The sequence below is a fragment of the Pinus tabuliformis genome, chromosome 5_1 (assembly GCF_031772625.1).
Source record: "Pinus tabuliformis cultivar Carrire ecotype Pingquan chromosome 5_1, CPIR1, whole genome shotgun sequence".
NCBI classification, from domain to species: domain Eukaryota; kingdom Viridiplantae; phylum Streptophyta; class Pinopsida; order Pinales; family Pinaceae; genus Pinus; species Pinus tabuliformis.
The window spans coordinates 739,364,700-739,392,201 of NC_142305.1; the positions used below are offsets into that span (position 1 = coordinate 739,364,700).

The window sequence follows — 27,502 nt, forward strand, 5'->3', positions numbered from 1 at the left end:
AGGATTTGAGCAGATTCTAAACAGTTTGGGAGATATTAAAATAATTAATATTTTTAATGGAGTCCCTAAGTCTAAACTTTGGGAAAATAAAATATTAATGTGAATTAATATAAAACTGTGTTAGAATGGTCCAAAAGTCATGGATCAAGCCAGATCTAATCTTAGCCGTTGATTAGGGACTTAATCTCGGTCGTTGATTTGTCAACGAGAAAAGTATAAGAGGAGCCTTGAGGGTCACTTGGAAAACACACCAAGAGATCAAGATTTCGACTTTCTGGAGCTAGGTTTGCTGAGAAAGTTGATAGAGTGATCAAAGTTGCAGCTGAGGGGCAGTGAATACAAAAGCAGAGAGGCAGAGATAGCACCGGGAGGGTCAGCGTAGTAGTCAGAGAGGGACGCAGAAGCAGCCAAGGGTTCATGCAAAGGCAACTAAGGCTCACGCAGAGGCAGCCAGGAGTTGCGCAGTGCCTCAGAGGGCCAGCGTGGATGACGCAGAGGGCCAGAGGACTGACGCAGTGTCTCCAAAGGCTGATGCATGCCAAGCCAGAGTAACGTTGGGCTAACGCTGGGCCAGAGAGAGGCTGATGTTGGGGTTTTGTGGGGCAGATTGGAGCTGTGGAGTTGCCGGAGTGTTTATCCGGGGTTTCAGCCGGAATATCTGCTTCCGAGTAGAGAGGTACTACTGTCGAAATTTTTCTTTGTTGGGTGAGCCAAATTTGGCACCCAAATTGTATTCTAAAACTGCTTAATAAATCAAACCCTCAAATAGCTGCACCAGTTTTCCCACATTGGGTTTTTCCAGGGACATTAGTCCAAAAACAACAATGTCACTTGTGTTTGTTTCTATTTCCTTCAGTTGATGATCTATAATGTGTTGAGCATGTACTTGTATTTATTTCCAGGGTTTACATGGTAAATAACTTGTTAATTAACAGAACAAGTAGGTAGGAATAAATCAGTAAAGTACATGAAGGGTTTCTAACGGGTTAGGCTTAGAAACTTCAACAAGTCGCTGGGTCGAAATTGTTGGAAGCTACTAGGTCAAAGTAGTTGGAAAAGTCTATCAAGGTGAAGTTTGACTTGGTCTTGGAGGAGTCTTTGACAAGGGTCTTAGGTCTTGGAATTCGTCATCTGAACATTCTATAAGAAGAGAAGAATTCTTGTGGGTTTTCCTCTCAAGAGGAGAGGTTTTGGCCCTGGCTTGCAGCCTATATTTTGTGTCCTCTTGTCTATTTGATCTTCATAGTTTGGTAGTTGTTTGATGATAAGAACATAATAATAATCAAATAAAAAAAGAAGCTAATCAAGTTAGGTAAAAATACATCACAAGCAGTTATCAAAGTAAGAGAAATCACCTAATCTAGTTGCCCCTAGATTTCTCAACAGAGAGCATCTTCCAAATTGGAGCAAGTTGTGGGATGACTTTACTCAAGAAGAGATCCAAGAGTGTTCTATGAGTAGAGATCAGGTGAAGACAGATGGTGGTGACAAAGAGAATGTGGCCCTTGTAGCAAAGGGTAAAGGCAAGGGAAATGTAAAGGGAAGTGGGGGATCTACTTCCGAGAAGGACATGAGCAAAGTCAAGTGCTTTGCATGTCACAAGTTTGGTCACTATGCAGGCCAATGTCCAAACAAAAAGAAAGGTAAGAAGGAGAATGAGGAACAAGTAGTTGGATTAGCTAAGTTTGTTGAGTTTCCATAAGTTCGAGAAGGAGTTCTCCTTGGTATCTCATCTTTCGAGGAGCAATGCTGCTGAGTGCGAGAACACTAGAGTTTGGTTTGCGGGCAGTAGGGCATTGCGCTACATGACAGGGATTAGAGCTAAGTTCTTGAATATGAAGGTATCGACTTAGACATGTGTGTTGATAGTGGGGTGCACACCACACATGCAGTGAGGGGGACTGGATATGTGAGATTCCAGTTGGAGTCAGGAGGATATCTAGAGGGTGACCATGTGCTTTAGGTACCAGAGTTGCAAGCAAATCTCCTCTCTGTGGCAACTCTGGAGGATGACAAATATGCTATTCTATTTTGTAATGGACAGGTGGTGATTTATTTGATGGGAGAGAGTGTGGATGCAGCACAAGTTATTGGCATCCGTGTGGGCAGGATGTACAAGTTGGCAGGTCATCCTATGGATGGTGAGTCCGGATGGATCTCATATTCAGTGGTAGTGCCAGAGGCAGCTGGAGGAGAGGATTCTTCTAGCTCGGTCAGGAAACTGTCATGGTTCGAGATGACAGAGGAGGATGCTCAGGGTGGGAGAGAGGAGTCTCCTAGGAGCATGGGTTACTGGCAGAGGTCTTCAAATCAGGGACAGGTAACAGGGCAGGTTACTGAGTCAAAGGGAGCTTCTGGTTTAGAGGGAGTTGCTACAGTAAACAGTGTGATGGACTTGAAGTGGACTTGAAGTGGACTTTAAGTCAGATCCTGGTGGTGGTAGAGGTGCCAGAAGTACCTCCCTCACTAAGAGAGTGTTAGAAATTGTAGCTCGGGGGTACTTCTGCAGTGGCAATGCCTAGCCTGCAGAAGTGACTGAGCAAGTGTCACTTCCTAGACACTTTATTTATAAAGTGGTTTTTTATATTTAATTACTAAAAGTGATTTAAGTGATTTTAGAAAGTGGTTTTTTCTAAAAGTGATTTTATAAAGTTTGAGTGACTTAAGTGATTTTAGAAAGTGTTTTTTCTAAAAGTGACTTAAGTCATCTCAATGAGAGATTAAGTCACAACCGTTGATCTTGAGATGGCAAGATTTAATGGTTTTAGTAATTAATGAGTTTATAAAAGGATAAGGGGGAAGTGAAGAGGCACATTTTTCAAGAGAGAGAGTAAGGAAAAGAGGGCTGAGGAGAAAAAGAGGAGCAGCAAGGGCACAAATTCCAAGGCAGCAGTAGTGAGAGAATAGCACATTTCTCAAGGCAGCTTGTAGCAGGGAAAGAGCACATTTTGCTAAGAGACTTTTAGCCATTAATGCAGGTCATACAGCAGTAAATCTGGGCACGAAATTTCAGCTGAGAGGGCACGAATTTCAAGGAGAAATACTGCTGTTTTGTACAGGAAAAATTGGCACAAAAATCAAGACAGCAAGGGTGCTGTTTTCTAGACTGTTTTCTGGTGCATTTAGTGTTGTCCACACAGTCTGTACAGCAGAGGCATGGAATTCTAGACAGCATGTGGCATAATTTTTGAGAGAATATTGGGCACAATTTTTTAGATAAGTACAGCTGGTTTTTGCTGGAAATTAATTGTTGTAAACTCAGAAATTTCTCTGTGAGCATTTAATAAAATTTCCTCCTCTACTGGTTTTCCCTTTGGGGTTTTTCCAGGGGCTTTGCCCAAAAATCTCGTGTCAATTTTTGTGGGTTTTTACTGTTATCTTCAGCATTTAAAGTTCAGATTTAGTCTTCAGTGTTTCTGCTCATAAAAATCAGATTGCATGTGTTTGGGTTAAAATACATTATTGCTGAAGTTTTTATTGGAGTCGGAAATCTGAGTGTTGACTAAGTGTTTGACGAAATTCCTACATGAGATAATCACATTGTAGGTGAAATTTCAATTTTCAACACATTACTTGAAGCAGCCCCCAAGGGTTAGTTCAATTGGTAGAGGTCCCATTGCTAAAATTACCCTGCCACTGGGGAGGTCACAGGTTCAATTCTCCTTGACACCCTCAGGGGTTAGGCTCAGATTAGTGTGGCCGGGGGGTGTGTTCCCTTCAAGTGGGCCTACCCTGATTTTCCGCAGAAAATAAGATAAAATAAAAAATAAATAAATAAAACACACATTTCGTGAAGCTAATGAACTATTGCAGTGCAGTAGTCTAGCACTAAAAATGTCCCCAAAGAGGCTATAGTGGGCCATAGAAAGAAATAAATAATATTAATGTCCACAGATGACCAAAATACAGCCAATGAGACTGTCCCAACTCCCAGTAACAGATTTTCTCTAAGATTCTGCAGAAAATATTATAGAAAATTCATAGCTTCTTCTATAACTGTTCGTTGTCGTCAATTTTGAGGCATTCATTAATCGACATTGTATGATGTAGCTAGAATTTACTTAAAACTGTTTCATGAAGCCTTTCAAAAAAAATATTAGAACATGTAACCCTATTTGCATCCCATAGAGCATATGCAGTCCAAACAAGTCCTTAAAAAAATTATATTTTCATGATTGATCCCAGGAGCTTCATAAAATGCTAAAATAGCTTAAATCCTATTAGATAAAATCAACTCACTTGTTTCGAACAATCATTGAATTCAGTGGTGATTTGACTGCAAATTTGCTGATACACCCGATCACCTCCTGTTCTTAAATATTCCGTAAAGCCCCTAATGCATGAATATAATACGAAAAATTACCAATAATAGCACAGGTGTTGCAAACATCCTGCTGAATAGACTCTACAAATATTCTTAACAATACCCATAACTAATTTGCATTGAAAGAGTCCATCTGTTTTTCATTTGAGGAGTTTATCTGAGCTTCCCAGAGGCATTACAGAACTCAACTATATCTTTCACAAATAGATATTAAAACTAACTGTTCAAATTTTGACAAGAAAAAAAGTGTTCTTTCATTGCGGTTTGAACAACATGTAATTTTTGTTCCAAGACTTCCATGTGATAAATTCACCAATTGAGGCTACCCAAATTCTGCCGGAACACCTCCATGTGATAAATTCACCTACTGAGACAGCCAACATTCTAAAGTCTATCAAGGCAGCATGAAGAGGCTCTAACTTGAAATCGAGGTTTCCAAAGCATGGAGCAGAGCAAGCACACAAAAAGCACCATTTCCCAAAATACCCCAGGAGTTCTTTTTAATATGATATATATTTTTATATTACGATGCATTTGTACTCTCAAAAACTGTGCAGAATGCCAAATTTGTAGCAGAATATATGCGAACATGCATATTTGTGCTACTTGTAGATGAATACTACGTAATTCTGAAGTTAGAAATGTCATCCATAGTAGATTAATGATATAAAACATCAACCATCTAGCAGGTACAAACATACAAATATTTAAAGCAAATAATAGGAAGTAGACCATTAATTTATGGAATGAAATAAGCTATCCACCCATTGTCAACATGACCAAAGAGTTATGTTTACAAAATAGGCCATTAGCAAAAGTTATAAAATAATAATTTAAACCACATATGAGACTGAAAAAACACTCACTGAGCTAAAGTCTATGACATATATAGTGAAAATAAGAAACAAATATTCTAATTTCTATCTACTTTTTCTTCCTCTTTGCACCACCATGATTTCCCTATGAGCCTCCCTATGGTAGTGGAGCCCAAGCGAAAGCCGGACATAACTAGTATGTACATGAAACTGAACATAAAGGTCCTAGTCAGGGTGACCATGGTAGTAGATAAATGCAACATCACACAACGATCATCATCATCAAAAAGAGTATTCTCCAATTGCTTCAAAACCAATTATCCATCCTCCAATTATCCTCCTCTAGATTCGTGTCCCAACTCTTATGTTCTTTATCCATCTTTAACTCCTCACAATAATGGGACGCCAATCGCAAGTTGCAATGCATATAAACCAATCTCCTAACCGGTTTACACTCAACCTATTTCTTCTCACATTGTGGATGAAACTATAGAGGTGCTCCAACACCTAGTGTTTGCCACTTGAAAAAGCACCCATGTCACCAAACATTGTCGTTGTTGCACAGAACCAACATGTATGTTCCACCACACTCTAGAGAAGACAGATTCCCTCAATCTCTAATTGCATGGTTGGTCCCAAAAGCATGGTTGACACTGATGTAGTGGCTCAATTGTTCTCATATGTTATTACACCACTCCTCATCAGGGACCATTTTATTTAATGCTTTCAGTTTTCAAATCACCAACCTAAACTTCCTGCTGATTTTCCAAAGATCTTCTAATCTGATAATTACTTCTTATGATTTCTTATGTTAATCTTTCTTGTGTTCACATTCATCATAAAGCAATTGCACAAAAGATCTCAACAGTAGAAACAAAAATCTAATAAGATCATATAGAGACAGCCAAACACATGAGATATAGAATTTTACCCTGCGAAAACCCACTTCGAGGAAAAACCCAACAACCTTTTCCTTAGAGAAATTATTCAATTCAATAAGAGATACAATCTGATCTTCCAGTCAAAAACAAAGTCAAACTGACCACAAACATACCCTGGTCAAGCAAAGATGAATTCGGCCTCCTGAAATCTCGGCCTCCTGCCTCAGAAATCGGTCTGCTGCTACTTCAGAAATTAGGTCTGCCCAGATTCTCAACTTGCCCTTTAAACTCTATCTACCCTTGTCTTTCTCCTCCTTCACTTTAACAAAAGTGCACATTCGCTTGAACAGAAGTAATCTGAATTGCCTCCCAATTGATGAAGTCTAATGGGTATATATAGTGATTGGATGAACCCGAAGTGGTGTGTCCCAAGGGTCAGGCCAACTTGATCTTTTGGAGGGCCAACTTGACATTCTTGGAGCCAAAAACTCAAATTTAAAAATTCAAATTCTTTCTTTTGAAAATGACATGAAGAATATGTCTTGAATTTAATATTACATATATATTTGGAGGGCTAAAATAGTAATTATGAAGACTGACCATAGCTACAAAAATCAACACTCCCTCTTAGCTAGGGAGGTATTCATAATGACTTCATCAAATGTTCTCTTGTTGAAAAAATTCTCTAGGAAAAGGTTGAATGAGCTAGCTATGTTGATGTATCTATCCACTAACTGTGGAAAGCATCCTGCATTAGCATCATGCTCAACAAGTCGTCACTTGGAGCCATTCACCAATTATCCAAGTTGTCACTTGGAACCTGGTCAACACCTGTGACCTATGGTGAAACCCTAGGCTATTACCATTCCTGCATGTTAATTGAATGGTAACTCTCCTACCCGATGCTAAAGGCACTCACTCGCCCACCTAGGGAGCACTCTAAGCCTTGATGTTCTCTGGGCCATTCTCTCTAGCCACATTTTGTGGCCCCTAGTCAATACTTTGACCTGTCTATATTCTGACCTAGGGAGAATGTTTGCCCCTTGATGCAACAACATCAACACTCCCTCTAACCAAGGAAAACATTCTCAACCACTCCAGCTTGTCCCTAAAGTATACAAACTTCTCAAGCTTGTCCCTGAAGTGTACAAACTTCTCAAGCTTGTCCCTGAAGTATACAAACTTCTCCCTAGGATAGAGGCTCTGTGAGAATGTTAGCAACCTACTCAACTGTAGAAATGCATTGGAGCCTCACTGCTCCCTTCTGTACCATGTCTCGATACTTGATCTCAATATGCTTCGACCTATCATTGTGGTCGTTTCCTGCACCTGATCAAACAATCCTACGAGCAGTGACTGAAGCCACACTACTTCACTGTTGATTTTTGTATCATCGGATGTGTTCTAGCCACAAAATTTTGTGGAGAGGCTAGAACACATGTATTCTCCAAAACCCAGAAATCGTTTCTAGAAATTCCACCTAGAGAGTCAAAGACGACTTAATTAAAATAATTAACTTTTTTTAATGGTTCCTAAGTCTAAACATAGGAAATCTGGTTAATTAAGGATATTAATTAAGTCATGGTGAGAATCTTCTAGAAGAAGACATGGATTAATTTCTAGTTAATCTTATCCATCAATTATGTTTTAATCTTGGTCGTTGGTGCTCCAACAGAAGATTATAAGAAGTCGATGGGTAGATGGAGAACACACTAGGGCAGATACTCAGTTGCTCAAGTAGATCGATTTTCTCAGTGGCTGAAGTTTGGCAAGAGAAAATCGAGTCAGAGAGTGAGTTGCAGGTGGGAGAGAGAGGGCATCAGCATAGTCTGAGAGTGCAGGACAAATCTAGAGGAGGCAGCACAGAGGAGGGACGCAGATCATCAGCGCAGAGGGTTGACGCAGGGCCTACACAGTCACTGCACAGAGGGTGACACATAAAGGTTAGCGAAAGGGCAGGAGGTCCTCTTTAGGGTCAAAAAAACATTGTGGAGGGTGAGAAATTCACCAGTAAATTTCTCTCAGTGATTTCGTGTCTTGTACAGAAATTATCACTAAAGATTAATAAAAGAAACCCTCATGTGCTGCACCGGTTTTTCCGGGGACAATTGTCCAAAAATAACTGTCATTGTGGTTATATATGTGCTAGTGTGTTCCTTGTATTTATTTTCCACAGAATTTTATTTGTGAAGGCTACAGTGTATGTATTTTGATATTTGTCGTAGAAAACTACAAATAATTTATTTAAGTAATTTAACAAATAGAAGAAACATTATCAGTTACTGTAGTAGGATTCGGGATCACTGGATTTTCACATGGTATCAGAGCACTAGAAAAGCAGGAAGATCTTGGTTGCAGACGGAAAAAGGATTTTGAAAAGCATTGCGTAGGCAGCAGTTCGAAACCCCAGAGAGGTCGCTGAAGCGAACAAAATTCCTTCTATAGATTAATTACTCCAAAAGACTTGGAATATAAAGATATCCATGAAGATACAAATATTATATATTAAATGTGTGAATAAGAATGATTGATACAATGAGAATGAGAGGCTTGTTTATATACCAAGCAGGTGCCTCTTCATGGAGAGTCATGTCTCATTTAGACATGCCTCTTCAACCTAATTACTAATTAACTAATAATTATTTATGATTATTGTCATTTACATTATTTCATATATATGTATTCATAACATTGCCTTCCTCCTCAAAAGCTTTGTCCTCAAAGCTTGCTAATGAAAAAGGCTTGATCTCTTTTTTGGCTTCGAATGTCTTTCTATCTCGAAACAGTCATCTTCGTCAATACAAGCTGATATGATCTTCTAAGTGACAAACAAAACTGTCGCACTAAGAAGGGATCAGACCATCCTAGATTAAGCTTTTGTGGAATATTCTGATCACTGGAATTTTGTAACGACTTGTCATCAAAGGACTGGATTGAGGTTACGTCACTCTTCTCTGGAACATCACTTTGTTGTTTATGTTCTGAATGGTACATATATGTAGCTTGATTGAGTTGTCTACTCTCGTGAATTGAATGCCGATACGGAACCTTTTTGGTTCGACTCCCCCTTATTAGGTGTGTGGAAATTTTCTGATTTCCTTCTAGTACTACGGTTTTTGAGTTAGGTACAAAATCTTTGTTTGGAATTTTCATCATCTAGATTGTAACATGTGAATGTGTTTTTCCTTCCACTAATTGATCCTCTTCTTGGGTTCTGTTATTGACTAGTTCGGTATTAATTCCCCTTCAACCTGGACTGTTATGTCTAGAGACTTCGATACTTCTTGATTAAGTTGCTATAACTTGTTTGTTAATGATTTTTTGTCCTTTTTAAGCTTCTTAATTTGTGTTAGTAATTTTTCACTATGATCCCTAAGTCGCAAGACTTCTTCATTTCTATCAACAGTGATTTTGTCAATTTCATTTTGCATATTTTGTAATATTTTTTTACCTTCTTGAGAAATTACTTTTGAAATATCTGATATTTCTTCTATTGTTATTGAATTTGGTTTCAGTGTAACATCTTGGACTGTTATTTTCTTCTTCTTGTAAGAAAATGTTAGAAACTTTTTCTTCGTATTTAAGATGACAGATCCTACCGTTTCCATCCAGGGTGATCCCAAAATAATGTCACCTTGATTGTTCCATAGGGTGTGAACTGAGAATTGCGATACAAATGTATAATCTTCAATGTTTAACTGTAAATTGGCTATGTCATATTTTTTATTGCCAAAAAAGTCTAATTTTTCAGTTATATTTGACTCTGGGATCACTAATTGGTTTGCAATTTTAGGTGTTATATAATTTGTATCTTCTATCGGAGAAATAGAAATAATAACATCTTTTCCTGCGAGAGTTCCTTTAATGTTAAATAGTGCTTTACCGTCTCTGGGTAAGGTTTCTGGGAATCTTTTGGCCTTCATTTCTGTATTAGGCTCCATTTTGCTTCTTGAATATTAAATACTTTTTAAATCACTTTTTTTTAAATAAATCCCTTTTTTCTATATATATTTTTCAAATATTCTCCACTTTTTTTTAAATAACCTTGACTCTACTAATTTCCTCTTTATTTTTTTTATTTTTTTTTTAATTTAATTATATAATTGAATTAATTATATGATTATAAAACTATATAAAAAACGGTATAAAAAAATGGTGAAATGGAGTTCAGGGTTAAACTAAGCTGCGGTGTCGCCTTCTACCCTCAACACGCACTTAAAGTGAAAGCAAAGGATCGTTTTCCTCACTAAGCTGTTAACAGGGAACAGGAGGGCAGAAGATGGTCAAACAGAGCGATGTTGTTGATCTGGACCCCAAACCTAGGGACATACTGTCAGTCTGGGGTCTAGAGGTAACGCACCAAAATATAGAGCGGTATATTCGTCCAGTTGGACGTTTAGGGAGGAAGAAAGGAGGTTCGAAAGCGGGTTGGAAGCAAAGCAAATCCCTAGGACTTCTGGAGGAAAGTTTAGGGTTGTCGTGTCTAGAAAGCTGGGAAGGGCAGCAACTGCAAGAGAGGTCGTCCTTTTCTGAGCATAGCACGGGGGATAGCGAAGGTTTCCAAGTAAGTTACGACCCTTCTCGTTCTCTCAATCAATTTTACTTAGGTGGTTTAGAGGATATTGTAATCAGTTCTGGATTTAAAGGCCAAGAAGGTCAGCACACCTGCCAAGCGGTGGGGTTAGGGCCGGGAAAAGAGGAGATCGGGTTGAGCCTCACCCATACCCATGCAAGCAGAAGCCCTCACACAAATGCAAGTAGAAGTGCCCTGCGGCAAAACCCATCTATAGGGGTGGGCATTACAGGCCTGCTAGAGATAGCAAAGGACTCGTCAAGTGGCTAGAAGGCGGTTGGAGATAGTTTGAAGGAGGGCGGAAAGAGAGGAGGAGCCAAGTAGACAGAGGCCGAGAAGGGAACTGCAATCGAAAGGGAAGGGCAGTCAGGTGACAAGGTATTGACCACAGGGGTTGAAGAGACGAATCAAGAAGGCAGAAGAACCTTCGAAGGGCCCAGCATATTAAGGAAAAAGGGGCGTTCAAGAATGCTCCCAGAAGCAACAACCAATGTGAAAGCAAACACATAGAACAAGGAGAGAGGGTTTAGACAGCGACAGCCAGGGGAGAAGAGGAAAAAACATAAAATAATCAAGAAAAGTGAAATTGTAGCTAACTTGGTCCTGGGAATGGATGTCCAAATCGACAAGGCCATGGACGTCGCAGAACTAACCCTGGTAGGAAGGGCAAGAGGTAAGAAATACTCCGCCAACTATATTCAAGAATGGACAACAAAAAACTGGCAGGAAGTGTCGAACACAACTTTTGTGGTCACAACACTGGCGAAAGGATGGTTCATGGTCAAGTTCGGGAAGAGAGAATCAGCGGAATGGGTCATGGCGAGGAATTGGTGTTTCGGGAGGTACCCGATCTTCTTTAAGAAATGGAACCCCATGTTTGATGCACAGAGGGAAAGAGTGGACAAATCACCTGTATGGGTACGCATGACGGGACTACCGTCGTTTCTCTAGGTCGAATCAGTATTCAAGGCCATCGACAACCACCTGGGAAAATTCATGGAAGTAGATATGTTGTTTCTACAAACAAGAGATCAAGGGATGGCCCGTATATTGGTATGCTTAAACCCTCGTGCAAGCTTGGCGGAGGAAATCAATTTACAATACAAGGACTTCAAGTATACTCAAATTTTAGATTATGAACACCTGCCATTCAAATGTCACAGGTGTCACAAATATGGACACCTGGCAAAAGAATGTTCGTTGGGGTTCAGGCGAAGAAGAAAGCAAAGGAAGGAAGAGGGAGGGAAAGCAGCAGAGGAGGAGAACAAGGGGGGAAAGTCGAATAAGGGCTCAGGGACGATCAGATGGATATTGATAAGACTCAGGAGGATTCCGTGGAGAATATGGAAGTACAGGAAGAAGGTCATCCAGCAAGTCAACAAATTCAGCAGTAGAAGGAGACAAGTCCAGAACCAGAACCAGCAACAGTGGAGGCCGGGAGCCATACTCATCCAAAAGAGGGTACGGTTCCGGTTTCTACCCCTACTCATTTTTCTCCTGTTCATTCTTTGATTCTTCCTGCATCAGTGCCTGGTCCCTCCAGGCCTCAAAATCTTGTAATTCCCTTTTCAATCATAGCAAATGAACAACTAGATAGTATTATTACATCAATCCCTAATTTAGATCTGAACCCAAAGACTGGGAAGGGTGAGGAAATCTCGAACCTTGTAGATACCCTTGCTATAAAACCCTCCCACAATCTCAGACCCCGCGAGAAAAAGCCTCCTCCTTGGGAGGCAGTGGGTGGACTTGAAATGCAGAATCTCCAAGAAGGGGACCGGAAGGCTAGAGGGAGGAAATCAAACTTGTCTATGGCTCAATTGCGAGCCAAACTGGGCATTGCGGATGGGAAGCAAATGTCCATCTCTGGGGTGCTTAGAGTAGCGAAAAACCCCCCAAAGGTAATCCAATGATTATTCTATCCCTGAATTGTAGGGGTTTAGCCAGTAGTCCTAAAAAACTGGCTCTAAAGGAGGTGATTCGCAATTACAATCCGGACATTCTACTATTACAAGAAACGTTGGGTGTTGGATCTGAAGTCTCAAAAACTCTATCTAAATTATTGTCTGGATGGCACATCCAGGCATTGGATGCCAAAGGCCGTTCAAGGGGACTGGCATTGGGAGTAAAAGAAGGAAAATTAAGAGTTCTGAACACTTGGGGGTTGGACCAGGCGATCGAAATAGAAGTTTACTCCTTAGAGCTCTGCACAACCCTGCTGATTCTCAATATTTATGGGCCCTGTCAAGACAGAGTCCACTTTTGGAATAATCTTTGCTCAAAGTCCATTATGGATAACCAGAACTTGGTGATTGGGGGCGACTTAAATTTTTCCCTGGGCATTGTTGAAACCTAGGCCCCTCTGCACAAGCAAACCTACTCTCAGATTTTTTCTCAAAAATCATTAGAGAGAATACGCTGCTAGACATTAATCTGCTGAAACCGAGACCTACCTGGAGGAATAGGAGAACAGGGGAAGATCAAGTGGCCAAAAGACTGGATCGTTTTCTCCTCAGAGAGGAGGTAGCGGCAAAGATCCCAGTGTTCCATCAGTGGGTAGGGGAGGGAGGTGATTTTGATCATCTGCCCATCTTGCTCGAACTAAAAGGGCCTCCCAAAAAGCTGGCAGCTCCCTTCAAATTCAATCCAACTTGGCTAATGGAGGATTCCTATAACACCCTCTTTAAAGAAACCTGGAGACCTGTGAGGCTTAGTGAGAATGGGGACAAAGCTCACCACTTTATGGAGAACCTAAAATGCCTTAAGAAGGCTACGATGGAATGGGCCAGAGTCAAGAAAATGAAAGAAGATGAAAACCTAATCCAAATAGGGGTGGAGCTCGATGAGCTCGAATGCCCGAAGCTGATGGATATGAGACAACTGAAAAAAGGGATAGGATCAAGCTACTGGAAACCCAAAGGAGGAAAATCCTTTTAGCAAGAGAAGAATAGTGGCGCTTGAAAAGTAGGGCCATCTGGTTAAGGGCAGGGGATGAAAACACTAAATTCTTCCAAAATTATGCAAAAGGAAGGAAAAATGCAAATACCATTTGGTCTTTAAAATCAGAGGATGGAAGGCAGGCAAACTCATTTGAGGAATTATCATCAATGGGAATAAGACACTTCAAAAATCTCTTTACAGCACCTTCGGAAGTGTCGTTAGCTGAAGTGATCCAGACAGCTCAGGCTTTCCCTCGCTATGTGGATGAGGAGGATTCTGTTGAGCTCATGGGGGAAGTCACAAGAGGGGAGGTCGAAGGAATCATAAAATCTATGCCAAAGGACAAGAGTCCATGTCCAGATGGTTGGACAGTGGAGCTGTTTCAACACTTCTTCGAGACTATAGGCAGTGAATTGACTGATGTGGTTGAAGAGTCCAGAAGAAAAGGTGCAATATTTGACCCTTTTAATGCCACCTTTATAGCCCTTATTCCCAAGAAGGAAGACCCAGCCTCTTTTGAGGATTTTAGACCGATTTCTTTGTGCAATTGTATCTACAAAATTATAGCAAAGGTGATTGCTGTCAGATTGAAGCCACTGCTATCCAGGCATATTTCAAAAGAACAATTTGGATTCCTGGATGGAAGACAGATTCATGAAGCAATAGGAGTGGCTTAGGAAACTATTCATAGCATAAAATTTAAAAAAAAAAAAAAAAACAAAGGAGCAGTAGTGAAAATTGACCTATCTAAAGCTTATGACAGAATCAGTTGGATGTACCTTCGAATGCTTCTAACTCACCTGGGGTTTCAAGTGGACTTCATAAATTGGGTCATGGGGTGTTTGAACAATGTGAGCTTTGCGGTGTTAATCAACGGAGCGGCATCCCCCTTTTTCCAAGGTCAAAGAGGGCTGAGACAAGGCTGCCCCTTATCTCCTCTCCTCTTCCTCCTGGCAGTAGAAGGTCTTAGTCAGTTGCTACTAGAAGCCAGAAGAAAAGGAGATATCTAAGGAGTTGAAGTGGCAGTCAACTTATATATAACTCATTTACTGTTTGTGGACGACATTCTTCTCTTCAGCAATGGAAGAAGGAGTGAAACAAAGGAGTTAAAAAGGATATTGGAACTTTTTCTCAAGGCGACGGGCATGCTCGTTAATAAGGAGAAATCCCATTTACTTCTGGAAGGATTCAATAGAATGGAAGCAAGGTATATAGCAGAAGACTTGCCCTTCGAAGATCGGAAGTTAGAGGATAGTTTCAAGTACCTGGGATTCTTCCTAAAGCCACACTCATACAAGAAACAAGATTGGTTCTGGCTGGTAGCAAAAATAGAATCCAGGATTAATCATTGGAGTTTCAAATGGTTGTCCAGAGCAGGAAGATTGACACTCATTAAATCAGTCCTATTGGCCATACCAGTATACTGGGCGGCACTAACATGGGTTTCGAAAGGAATTCTGGAAAGGATCAGACGAGTATGCAGCAGTTTTCTTTGGGCTGGTTCGAAGGAGGAATCGATGTTGCCCTGGGTGGCCTGGGATAAGGTGGCAAGACCAAAGGAATGGGGAGGATGGGGAATAAAAGAGTTATTTGCATTTGGACCATCTCTAGCAGCCAAGCTGGGATGGAGATTAATAAAGATAGAGAACCTGTGGACTATAGTGGTCAAAAGAAAGTACATTGATCCCATTCCTTTGGATGATTGGATCTAGAAGCCAAATAAGAAGAAAGGGAATGCTTCGGCAGTGTGGAAATCTACCATAGATGCCTTCAATATCATTGAACAAGGCCTCTCCTAGAAAATAGGAAATGGAGAACAACTCAAGATAGGAAAGGATCCATGGGTGGGGTGCAACGAAGGATTTTCACTAACTCCGGGTCTTATAAACCAACTAGGCTCAAGAGGCATCCAGCATATAAGCCAGATCGGAAAGAATGGTCACTCCACAATATGGGGCCAAGTCTGGTTATCCGGGACTAACCTAAATCTCAATCAACAATGGAGGGAGGAGTGGCAAAACTTCACCAAGGAACTGACCAGGTCAAATGTCAGGCTTAGAGATAGACCAGATCAGCTAGTTTGGGCACATGCCCCCACGGGCTCCTATTCTCCAAAACAAGGCTATAAATTTCTCATGTCAAGAAAGGGGTGGGGGAATCAGGAATGGTGGGTTAGCCTCATCTAGAAGTTGAAATGCCCAGCCAAAGCTCGAATGTTCTTCTGGTGCATACTAAGGAATAAAGTGCCAACCTGGGACATATTACAGAGGAGATACAAGTCGGGCCCAGGAAGGTGTGCTTTATGTAAAAATGACGTAGAAACGATCCACCATCTCTTCCTAAAATGCCCGTTCACAAAGGAGGTGTGGATGGAATCAGGGAGATTGATTCAGACCAGGATGACCTGGGAAGGGGAATCACTAGCAGAAGTATGGAACAAATGGTGGAAGGATTATCTAGAAGGAAATTTGAGGAATCTACCCCTAATCATAGCCTGGGGTATCTGGTTGGCCCGCAACAACATTATTTTTAAAGACCAGAATCCCACTGCAGGTCACATTGTTGTAGGATGCACTGCAATTTATTCAAGTATACCTGAGCCAATTCGGGATGCAAACCCAAGAATCGTAAGAGAGGAACAAATAAGAGAAGGAACTCCTTGGGCCTATTTTGACGGGGCCTCAGATCAAAATAACAAATGTGGGGCAAGAATGGTGATTCACCTAAATGACCACAGGAGCCTAAAAGCCTCAGTTGGATTGGGGAATGGAACCAAAAATTACGCAGAACTTCTTGCTTTAAAACTACTCCTTTGTTGGCTTACTCACCTGGGCATCCATTCGGTTTAGATCTTCGGGGATTCGATGAATATCATTAAATGGTTCAATGGCATGAGCAGATGCCAGAATTACATTCTATCTCCTTTGTTAGAAGAAGCAAAATACTTAAAGAAAAAATTAATGAATTTTCACTATGTCATATCTACAAGGAACACAATAGTAAAGCAGACCAGCGTTCTAAAGCGGGTCTACAACAAGATATGGACAGTTGGAGGATAGAGGAAGTTGAACAGGATGAGATCCATGCGTCGGATCAGCCACCTTTTTGACAATCTTGTCACACAGACTTCGCTTCGGCATATGATATCTTTTTCATTCAATTTTTTTTTGTTTTTGCTTCAGTGTTCTAGATTTAAGCAGCAAACATACTTATTATCATGTAAATCCGTTACTAGAAAACAACAACAACGACTTGGTTAAATAGATTGTTAAAATTGTAAGCTGAACGCATTCCTGTTTGGGCTATTTTCCTCAATGAGGAGGCCCGGGAATGGCTCAAGGCATATTGTTGGTGCTTTGCTTTTTATCAGTTATCAGTTTTATAATGCTATTTTTTGGAGGACAGTTACTCAAAGCTAACCAATATCCTATTTGGGTTGTTTTCCTCATTGAGGAGGCCCGAGATAATGTTTTCAGTGATCTTGTTTTAGCAAAAATGAGATGGTAGAGTTAGAAGACACTCAAACTTACCATTTTAGATCAACTCTATGCTTTGAACAAAGTCATACAGTTTACTAAATGCTTAAATGCATATACTATGTAACTTTTTATTACCTTAATAAAAAGTTCAATTTTTTCTTTGGAAAAAAAATAAAACTATATAATTATAATATATAACTATATGGTTAAAACTATATAATAATTTTAATCATATAATGAACCTGCATTCCTGACAGCCAAATTGTAGTGAGGCGAGATGTAAATTTCATGGAAGATAGAGCTTTCAGAAGATCTTGAGAGATGCCTATAAGAGATCAGTCATCAGATATTCCCTTAGTCCAACAACAGCAGGGACTGCAGGTAGAACAAGCAGGGGGACAGTCATAGGATTCGAGTACAGTGACTAGTACCAGCATCTCCTCAGTAGCAGGAGATCCAGGAAGTTCTCAGCAGACAAAGTTGCAGGTACAGGTGGAGGAACAGATTGAACCTCCCACCACCAGTGGTAGGACCAATAGGGAAGTGCGTCAGACCTTAAAGGACGCAGAAGAGTTTGTCGGAGCTCCTAGAACCAACAAGAGGCAGCGCAGGCAACCTAATAGATACCAGGCCTTGGTGGCTCAGGTTGTAGAACCCTCCAATTTTCAGGAAGCTACACAACATCAGGTGTGGGTGGATGCCATGGTAGAAGAGTACAGTTCTATCATGACAAATGATGTTTGGGAGGTGGTGCCTAGACCAAAGGATAGATTAGTTGTGGGTTCCAGGTGGATCTACAAGATCAAGTACGTTGCAGATGGCAGTGTAGAGAAGTATAAGGCTAGATTCGTGGCAAAGGGGTATGCACAAAAACAAGGAAGAGATTATGAGGAGACGTTCGCCCCAGTTGCCAGATATACCTCTATCAGATCCGTCATATCCCTAGCAGCGCAAATGAGATGGAAAATTCACCAGATGGACGTCAAGACAACATTCTTGAATGGGGTGATAGAAGAAGAGGTGTACATGGAGCAACCTGAAGGCTTCAAAACTCATGAGAAGTGCACTCATGTATGCAGATTGAAGAAAGCCCTGTATGGGCTCAAGTAGGCACCCAGGCGTGGTACGATTTGATTGACAGTTACTTGCAGCAGTTGAGATTCATCAAGAGTGATGCAGATCCCAATCTCTATTATCTGATGGTGGAGAATGAGCCTCTCATTCTGGTTTTATATGTAGATGATATGTTTTTGATAGGATCATTGAGGCTCATAGAGGACTGCAAAAGGAACCTTGCAACAAAATTCAACATGAAGGATATGGGGTTGATGCACTATTTTTTGGGGTTGGAAGTATGTCAGAAGAATGGGGAAATCTTCCATGGGCAAAGAAGATATGCTATAGAAATTCTGAAGAGATTCAGAATGCAAGATTGTAGACCCATGGCAACACCCATGATTACCAACAGGAAAAATGTAAATACCTCAGGGGGCAAGGAAGTCGACCCCACCTTGTACAGACAACTAATTGGGTCACTCACGTATTCATTCAACACCAGGCCAAACATTTGTTTTGTTGTCAATACCCTTAGCCAGTTCATGGTGGAACTGAAAGGGTACAATGCGCAGCAGCTAGGCACATTCTCAGATATGTGCATGGAATAGTCGGACTCGAGTTGAAATATACTCGAGGAGATGATGTCAGGTTGAGCGGATTCACAGATGCAGATTGGGCAGGTAGTTCAGTGGACAGGAAAAGTACCTTCGAGTACTGCTTCAACGTTGGATCAGGGATGATCTCTTGGTGCAGCAGGAAGCAGAAGTCAGTAGCACTGAGCTCAGCAGAAGCAGAATATATGGTGGTCAGCACGGCTACGTGTGAAGCCATATGGATTAGGAAATTGCTGGTGAGTTTGTTCAAGAAGAAAATGGGAGTGACCAGTGTTTACTGTGATAATCAGAGTTGCATAAAACTCTCTGAGAATCTAGTATTTCATGATAGGTCGAAGCACATTGATATCAGATGTCATTTCATCAGAGATTGTGTTCAACATGGGGCAGTCTAGCTGCAGTATGTCCCCACAGGCGATTAGGTAGCAGACATACTCACAAAAGCTCTAGGGAGAGCTAAGTTCATACAATTCAAAGAATAGATGGGTATGGTGGAGAATTTGTTTCAATATATTCTCAGCAGCAACAGTTGAGAGGGAGTTGCAATGCAGATGCAATAGTTGACAACAGTTCAGCAGGGTCAGTAGCAGCACAAATGTAACACATATCAGAGTTACGTAGTTGTTGGTGGGCAATAGCAGCCAGACATCAGCAGCATGACAGGGGATGGTGCAGAGACATGATGTTGCTCCAGTAGATTGCAGCATTAGAACACATTCCCCGCTAAGAGGAAGTATTTATTTTTGTAGCATCAGATGTGTTCTAGCCACGAAATTTTGTGGAGAGGCTAGAATACATGTATTCTCCAAAACCCAAAAATCGTTTCTGGAAATTCCACCTAAAGATGACTTGATTAAAATAATTAACTTTTATTTAATGGTTCCTAAGTCTAAACTTAGGAAATCTGGTTAATTAAAGGGTATTAATTAAGTCATGATGAAAATCTTTTAGAAGAAGACATGGATTGATTTCTAGTTAATCTTAGCCATCGATTATGTTTTAATCTTGCTCGTTGATGCTCCAACAGAAGATTATAAGAAGAAGTCGATGGGTAGATGGAGAACACACCAGGGCAGAAACTCAGTTGCTAAAGTAGATCGATTTCCTCAATGGTTGAAGTTCGGCAAGAGAAAATCGAGTCAGAGAGTGAGTTGTAGGTGGGAGAGAGAGGGGATCAGCATAGTCTGAGAGTGTAAGACAAATCTGGAGGGGGCAGCACAGAGGAGGGACGCAAATCATCAGCACAGAGGGTTGATGCAGGGCCTACGCAGTCACTGCATAGAGGGTAACGCAAAAAGGTCAGTGAAAGAGCAAGGGGTCCTCTTCAGGGTCAGAAAAACATTGTGGAGTGTGAGAAATTCACCAGTAAATTTCTCTCAGTGATTCTTCCTCTATTTTGTCTATCCGTGTCTTGTACAGAAATTATTACTGAAGATTAAGAAAAGAAACCCTCATCTGCTCCACCAATTTTCCCACACTGGGTTTTTCTGAGGAAAATTGTCCAAAAATAACTCACTGTGGTTATATATGTGCTAGTATTTTCCTTGTATTTACTTTCCATAGAATTTCATTTGTGAAGGTTGCAGTGTATGTAATTTGATATTTGCCATAGAAAACTGTAAATAATTTGTTTAAGCAATTTAACAAATAGAAGAAATATTATCAGTTATTGCAATAACATTCCGGATCATTGAATTTTCACATTCACAACTCACAAAACTAGCTACAATATACTCAGCGTCTGCAATCCTGAGTGTGACAAATGCCTACCTCTTGCCCAAGCAGAATCCAAATTGAATCATCATCCTGATGTGCTCTTCCTGTCTTCAACACTCTTTTCCCAATCTAAATCTGTATATCCCTGCAATTGTACTTCTCAATTCACATCTAATTGTACCATGCAGGTACCTCAACACATGTTGTGCCACAGCTACTTTCTGGTCACCCTAATTGGGTGCTTCCTCTGACATTAAAACAGATCCTATTGTGGCAATCTTGGTTGCTCCCTCCGGCTTCTACTAGTTCTAAGAAGTAAAGTATCCAAGAAAGATCCTTCATCTCGAACTCAAAGGTCAACTCTCTTTGACACTGAAGCAGAGCTTGACAGCTCCCTCTATCACAAAAGCAAATCCTCCTACCATTGTTGCTCCCTCTGTCACGTGAATCCTTCTACTCCCAGCAGAAATAAGTCATATAATAACAAGATCAACCAAGGCTCATCAGATATCCATCAAACCAAGAATACCATGCCCAAGATCTGTACAAAGCCTTCATTAGTCTGTAATCATGAGACTTCTTCTCATGTACTTCAAAGCCCTGAGGTAGCTCTAAGTAGACCTCTTCTTCCTCAATTACTCCATTGAGGGAAGCTATCTCTGCATCCATCTAACAGAAGTGTACCTAACAACAGGAGCAAACGTCTTGTCATAGTCTTCTCCCTCTTTCTGGGAGAATCCTCGAATCTTGCTTTGTACTTCTCTATGTTTCCATCTACCGCATACTTGTAGATCCACTTGGAATTCACCACTAACTTTCCTCAAATCTTGACACAGTCTTCATTATGGCATCCTTTAAACCTGTTGGCCTGCCTGCTCCCTCTGTGTTGAGAAATCTAGGGGGCAACAAGTGTAGGTAATTTCTCTTACTTTGATAACTGCTTGTGATGTATTTTTACTTTACTTGATTAACTTCTTCTTTCCTTTATTATTATTAGTGTTATTTATCATCAAACAGTGACCAAATCACGAAGAACAATGAGACAATAGGACAAAAGATATAGGCGATCATCCAAGGCCAAAACCTCTCCAACTGATAGGAAAACCCACCAAAATCCTTCTTTTCTTATAGAACTTCAATTGACGAATTCCAAGACCTATGACCCTTGACAAAGACCCTCCAACAAGTCATCCTTCCTTCTTGATGAGCTTTCCTTACACAGCTGCCAGCAACTTTGACCCCAACAACAATTTCTGCAACTTCGACCTAGCAGCTTCAGCAACTTCGACCTAGCACCTTCGACTTTGATGCAGCCTCAGCAGCATCAACCTAGTAGCTTCAAAGCTTCGATCTAGAGGCAGCTTCATAGCTTTAATCTTGCAGCTTCACAGCTTTGACCTTATAGCTTCACAACTTCGACCTTGCAGCTTCACAGCTTCGATGCAGCTTCAGAATTTCGTCTAGCCCAGAAACTGTAGAAGCCCTAACAAAAGAGAGAGAGAGGCCCAAAAAGTTCAATCTTGATCTTCTTCTTCTTCTTCTTCGTCCTTTTCCAGCTTCTATCTTGAGGAGATCAAACTTGCTTGAGTGAGTGTACAAATGAGGTCAAATTCCTTCTTATTTATAGGCTTGTGAGGAGCACGAATTATTATCTTGAGGTTGACTTGTCCCTTCATGTAGGTCGACTTGATCTTTGTGTCGTGACGAGGTCTTGGAGGGTATTTTGACTCTATTTTGACTCGATAATTTTTTCTTTACAATATGTAACATGCTCAAATGGGTCTTCAATACATGACAATGACTCAATTGACTTTATGACAAACCTAGAAGCACTCAATGGGTGCTTGACCTAAAAATAAATTTCCCTTGAGCATGAAACCCATGCCTCAAGAACACAATTAAGAAATTTATTTTTCTCTTTTCATTAAATACATAAAGTCACGATTACATATGCCATTATGAAGACCGAACCTAGTTACATATTTCAGCGCTCCCTCTTAACTAGGGAGGTATTCATAATCTATACAAGGTACTTGGACATTCTCAATCTGAAGAATCATCATAAGAAGAGTCGGATCGGTAACCCATCTGTATAGCATCATATCATCCAGCATTGTCACATAGCAAGGCCTTGACTAACAGCTCTATCTCTCCACAAGATCAGAGCCCAATGTTGGTGAGACAAATGATTTATAGACACCCTCATCATTGCTCTCTCGGAACATACCCCACCTGAGTTCTCCTAGAGTATGTTCCACTAGGACTATTCTTATCTTGGATTGTTGATCCTCAAAGAATATCGGTCCTCTATGACTACTCTTACCTTGGATGCCCTACCACATCTTCAAAGAGTATCGAATTTCAGGACTCAGATGCTTACCCAATCCTCCATTCTTTCTTCCCAAGTGAAGACAAGAATGATGTGTCTATCTCTCCCTCTCAATTAGGGAGGATATACCCATTCCAATGAAGGAATGCACCCATTCCTATAAAAGGAATGTACCCAAGCTCCCTCTTAACCAGGGACTTGACCAAGCCTCCCCTTAACCAGAGACTTGCTTACAGCAGCTTTCTAGGGGGAGATCATGGGACAACCAGCAGCTTGTATGACTCCCTCTTTCGATGTCATGAATTTCTTCTTCTTTATGGAGCCTACATCTTTTGGGACTTCTTCGCAGGGCATCAGCCATCCATCACTTTCATTCATGAATCATGTCAGTCATGTCATCCTTTCTTTCATCAGAAAGTGATTCACTAATCCATATCTGGCTTTCCTTCATACAACTACCTTCTCCACATCATGTTTTCTTCAGGATCTTATCATCCCACCACATGAGTATCAGTTGTAGATGACATCTACAACTCTTCCTTTGGTAGCCCTACATTAGCCCATCCAGATATTGTTCAAAAATAAAAAATGAACATCAAATTACCTTTGTGATGGTCTTACATCATGACATTTGCTTGTTGTATCAACATCCTGCATTCATATTGACACATCTCCAAAAAGATATTAAATGTCAAGGGTCATCTTCCTTTCCAGACTTCTTCAGAGTCTTCATACCTTTTCCATGGAGATGTCACGGTCAATTCTTCTAGTTATCAGATGTTGATTTCCTTTTCTATGTGACAGTAGTTGCATCTTTCACGATCTCTCCTTACTTTCTTCACATATTGCTTCTCAGGAACTTCCATTCATAGTTCCTTCATTTTTATCAACCACCTCATATTCCATGTGAGGACTTATTATGTTGATTTCATCTAGTCAATATGTGAACCATGCCTTTATGCATCCTTCCAAAGGAGGAGATCCCTTTCTCTTGATCATGCTCATGAGGTGGAGCATTTATCCATGTTATCTGCAACTATATGACATGACTCAATTTTATCAAATACAAGCATACATACCTCATCTCTTCCTTTTGGTCATCTAGACTTCCTTCAGTAGCTTCCTTGATTGAAAGAACTTCAATCACCTTGACCTGCTTCACTTCTTTTGACATCATACCATCATTCCATGAATCCCATACAAGGTGGAATTCTCGGCGAGACACTTGCTTCTTCCAGTAGGTGAACCTTCCGATGAAGATTCCAACAGAGGATCTTGATCATCCTCATCCTGCAAATGCTCCCTTTTGAATGATGTATGATGATCTCTATACTAGATGACTTTCTTTTTCCCATAAGTACTACTTATGCTTCTAATGAGGTTACCAAGAGCTACATCCTTCTATAGGTGACAACCATAGACTTCTATTTCAGCTATCTTTCATGCTTCTTTATGATGATGTCACGAGCTCTTGCTTTCAATCGTATGCTTCTATGATGCCATCTCCTAACATGATGCATCCTATCATGCTTCTAATGATTCCTACCATGATAGTTATACTTTACAACAGAAAACTTGAAACAGAAACTTGAAAAGAACTAGGTGAGGAAGACTATCTCAATCATAGTAGAGATCTTTTACTTCCTCCTTCTTGGATTTCTTCTTTTCAGCTTCTTCCACTTCTTCAATGGCATGAGCTTCTTCCCTTCCTCTTTGGTTGTTGTCCTTCTTGAGCTTTGGACAATCTCTCTTGTAGTGCCCATATTCATGACAGCCATAGCATTGAACCTTCGACATGTTCTTTTTATAAGGACCAAGCTTCCCAAACTTTCCTTTTCTTCTAGCCATGGCAGCAAATGCTTGAGCTTGCTCACTTGATCCTACATCAATTTTTGCCTTCAGCTTGGTTTCTTTGATTTTGCACAATGACCATAGTTCATTGAATGGAGTAGCTTCCTTCTTCCCATAGATGCTTGATGTGAAGTTGCCCCATTCCTCTAGTAGTGCATTGAGCACTATGGTAGTCATTTCCTTGTCAGACATTATTTCTCCCAACTCTTGGAGTTGGTCTCTTATTTCTGACACCCTCATAAAGTATGAGGTTATTCCTTCTTCTTTTGATATCTTCATCTTGTAGAGCTTGAGCTTCTTCTTTTGGCGGTTCGACAATTAAACCCTTAACATGACCAACGACTTCATTTTCTATGAGGATCAAATCTATCCTCTTCTTCCATGCAAGAAAGTTTGACGACCCAACCAATTTGTTGCTCTCCTTGCAATATGAAGTCATTTTGACATATTCAAATATAGATATAAAAATACTTACTTGTCAAGTGAAGATACTCCTAGATGATGAAATCTTCAACTTGATGCCTTCTTGATTTTGATGATGATATAGATAATAGAAGATGTCTTCTTGGTGAAGATGTCTTTCTTCAAAAGTGATCCTTGGCTCAAAGGGAGATCACATTGATTCCTTGATGATGATGACAACACTTTTCCCTGCTTTTCTTCCTTCAAGATAATGCTAGTTAAACTTGTTTCACAACCTCAAATTTCGGTCCTTCTTCAGGATTTCGGTGTGTTGTAGCAGTTCTGCAATTTCGGCCTTTTTTGCAATAACCCTACTTCACACGTGTGGCTAGAAGATAGACAAATTTGCCTCCTTTCTACTTCACTTGACTTGACTTCTTTTTCTTATTATTTCGGCTTGCAAAGGATACTTTTCTTGGCACAAAACTTAATCCTTGATGGTGGCTGCAGTACGATACTTCCTGCTGCAGAAGAATGTCTTAATACTTCGCATGTGTGGAGAATATAGCCCAGAAAAACCGACCCAAAAGTGCTTCGCTCTTCCTTCCAAGTGATAATGATTGTAGAATGTGTGAGTTTCCCAATAATGCTTCAAGAGTGGAACCCTTCTTTGGATGAGCTAGGGTTTTGAGGTCTTTTTAATGCTCGTAATTATTCCCTTTCAATATGATGAGAGGGTTAGTCCTTGATGATTGATGCTCTTGATGTTTCCAAGATGATCTCTTTATACTTCGGCCCTAGAGTATCCTTCTTTGTGTTGCCCTTCCTTGATGTAGTCACCTTAGCTCTGATACCATGTTGAGAAATCTAGGGGGCAACAAGTGTAGGTGATTTCTCTTACTTTGATAATTGCTTGTGATGTATTTTTACTTTACTTGATTAACTTCTTCTTTCCTTTATTATTATTAGTGTTCTCTATCATCAAACAGCTACCAAATCATAAAGAACAATGAGACAATAGGACACAAGATATAGGCGATCAGCCAGGGCCAAAACCTCTCCAACTGAGAGGAAAACCCACCAGAATCCTTCTCTTCTTATAGAACTTCAATTGACGAATTCCAAGACCTATGACCCTTGACCAAGACCCTCCAAGACCAAGTCATCCTTCCTTCTTGATGAGCTTTCCTTACACAGCTTCCAACAACAAACTTCAACCTTCCAACAACTTTGACCCCAGCAACAATTTTTGCAACTTCAACCTAGCAGCTTCAGCAACTTTGACCTAGCAGCTTCAGCAACTTCGACCTAGCAGCTTCGACATTGATGCAGCCTCAGCAGCTTCGACTTAGCAGCTTCACAACTTCGATCTAGAGGCAGCTTCATTGCTTTGACCTTGCAGCTTCACAGCGTTGATCTTGCAGCTTCAGAATTTTGTCTAGCCCAAAAATTGTAGAAACCATAACGAAAGAGAGAGAGAGAGAGAGAGAGGCCCAAAAACTTTGATCTTGATCTTCTTCTTCTTCTCCGTCCTTTTCCAACTTCTATCTTGAGGAAATCGAACTTGCTTGAGTGAGTGTGCAAATGAGGTCGAATTGCTTCTTATTTATAGGCTTGAGCAGGGTACGAATTGTTATCTTAAGGCCGACTTGTCCCTTCATGTAGGCCGACTTGTCCCTTCATGTAGGCTGACTTGATCTTTGTACCATGACAAGGTATTGGAGGGTCTTTTGACTCTATTCTAACTCAATAATTTTTTCTTTACAACGTGTAACATGCCCAAATGGGTGTTCAATACATGACAATGACTCAATTAACTTTATGGCAAGCCTAGAAGCACTCAATGGGTGCTTGACCTAGAAATAAATTTCCCTTGAGCATGAAACCCATGCCTCAAGAACACAAATAATAAATTTATTTTTCTCTTTTCATTAAATACATAAAATCACAATTACATATGCCATTATAAAGACCGAACCTAGTTACATATTTCAACACTCTGAACTAGGAGATCTTCTGATAATCAAACATGGTTCTAGATGTCAATACAACTTCTCCCTCTTGAACACAAATCACTTTGGGAGAATCCTCTTGTTGTAAGCTTTGCTTCGTTCTTCCCAATGCTTTCAATTGCTACCAAATCCTTAGCATCCTTTACGATGTACCTGCAACCCTCACTAGGAGGTCATGGAAGAAATGATTATATCCTAGCAAAAGGAAACAAAGACAAGAGGTTAACTAATAATAAAACAATAATAATCAAGGAAGAGAGATATAAAGTACTTATCTTTTGTGGATTATAGGGAAATGCCAGCTCCCTCTTGATCTTAGCCTTCTTGCATCCATCTTGCAAATTTATCAACCTCGTCCTCATTACGAGCATGATGTCGTACCTTCCTTGCATGGGCTAGGTTTTCTTATTTCAGCGGAAACATTGAACTAGGTCCAACTCTAGGGTTTTATCCACTAACCCTAGGGCTTTTGCAGAAAAGATTTAGTCTTTTAGGGTTTACAAACCCTAG

At 40.5% G+C, this 27,502-nt stretch overlaps 1 protein-coding gene across 1 annotated transcript in view; it reads right to left on the minus strand.

The window, feature by feature from the left end:
- LOC149167067 (uncharacterized) overlaps positions 1 to 27,502 on the minus strand; it is a 187,325-nt gene that overhangs the window by 84,684 nt on the left and 75,139 nt on the right. The window contains exon 2 of the mRNA XM_089431456.1: positions 4,240 to 4,333. Within this exon, the coding sequence (XP_089287582.1) occupies positions 4,240 to 4,333 (94 nt within the window). The remainder of the gene's footprint in view (positions 1 to 4,239; positions 4,334 to 27,502) is intronic.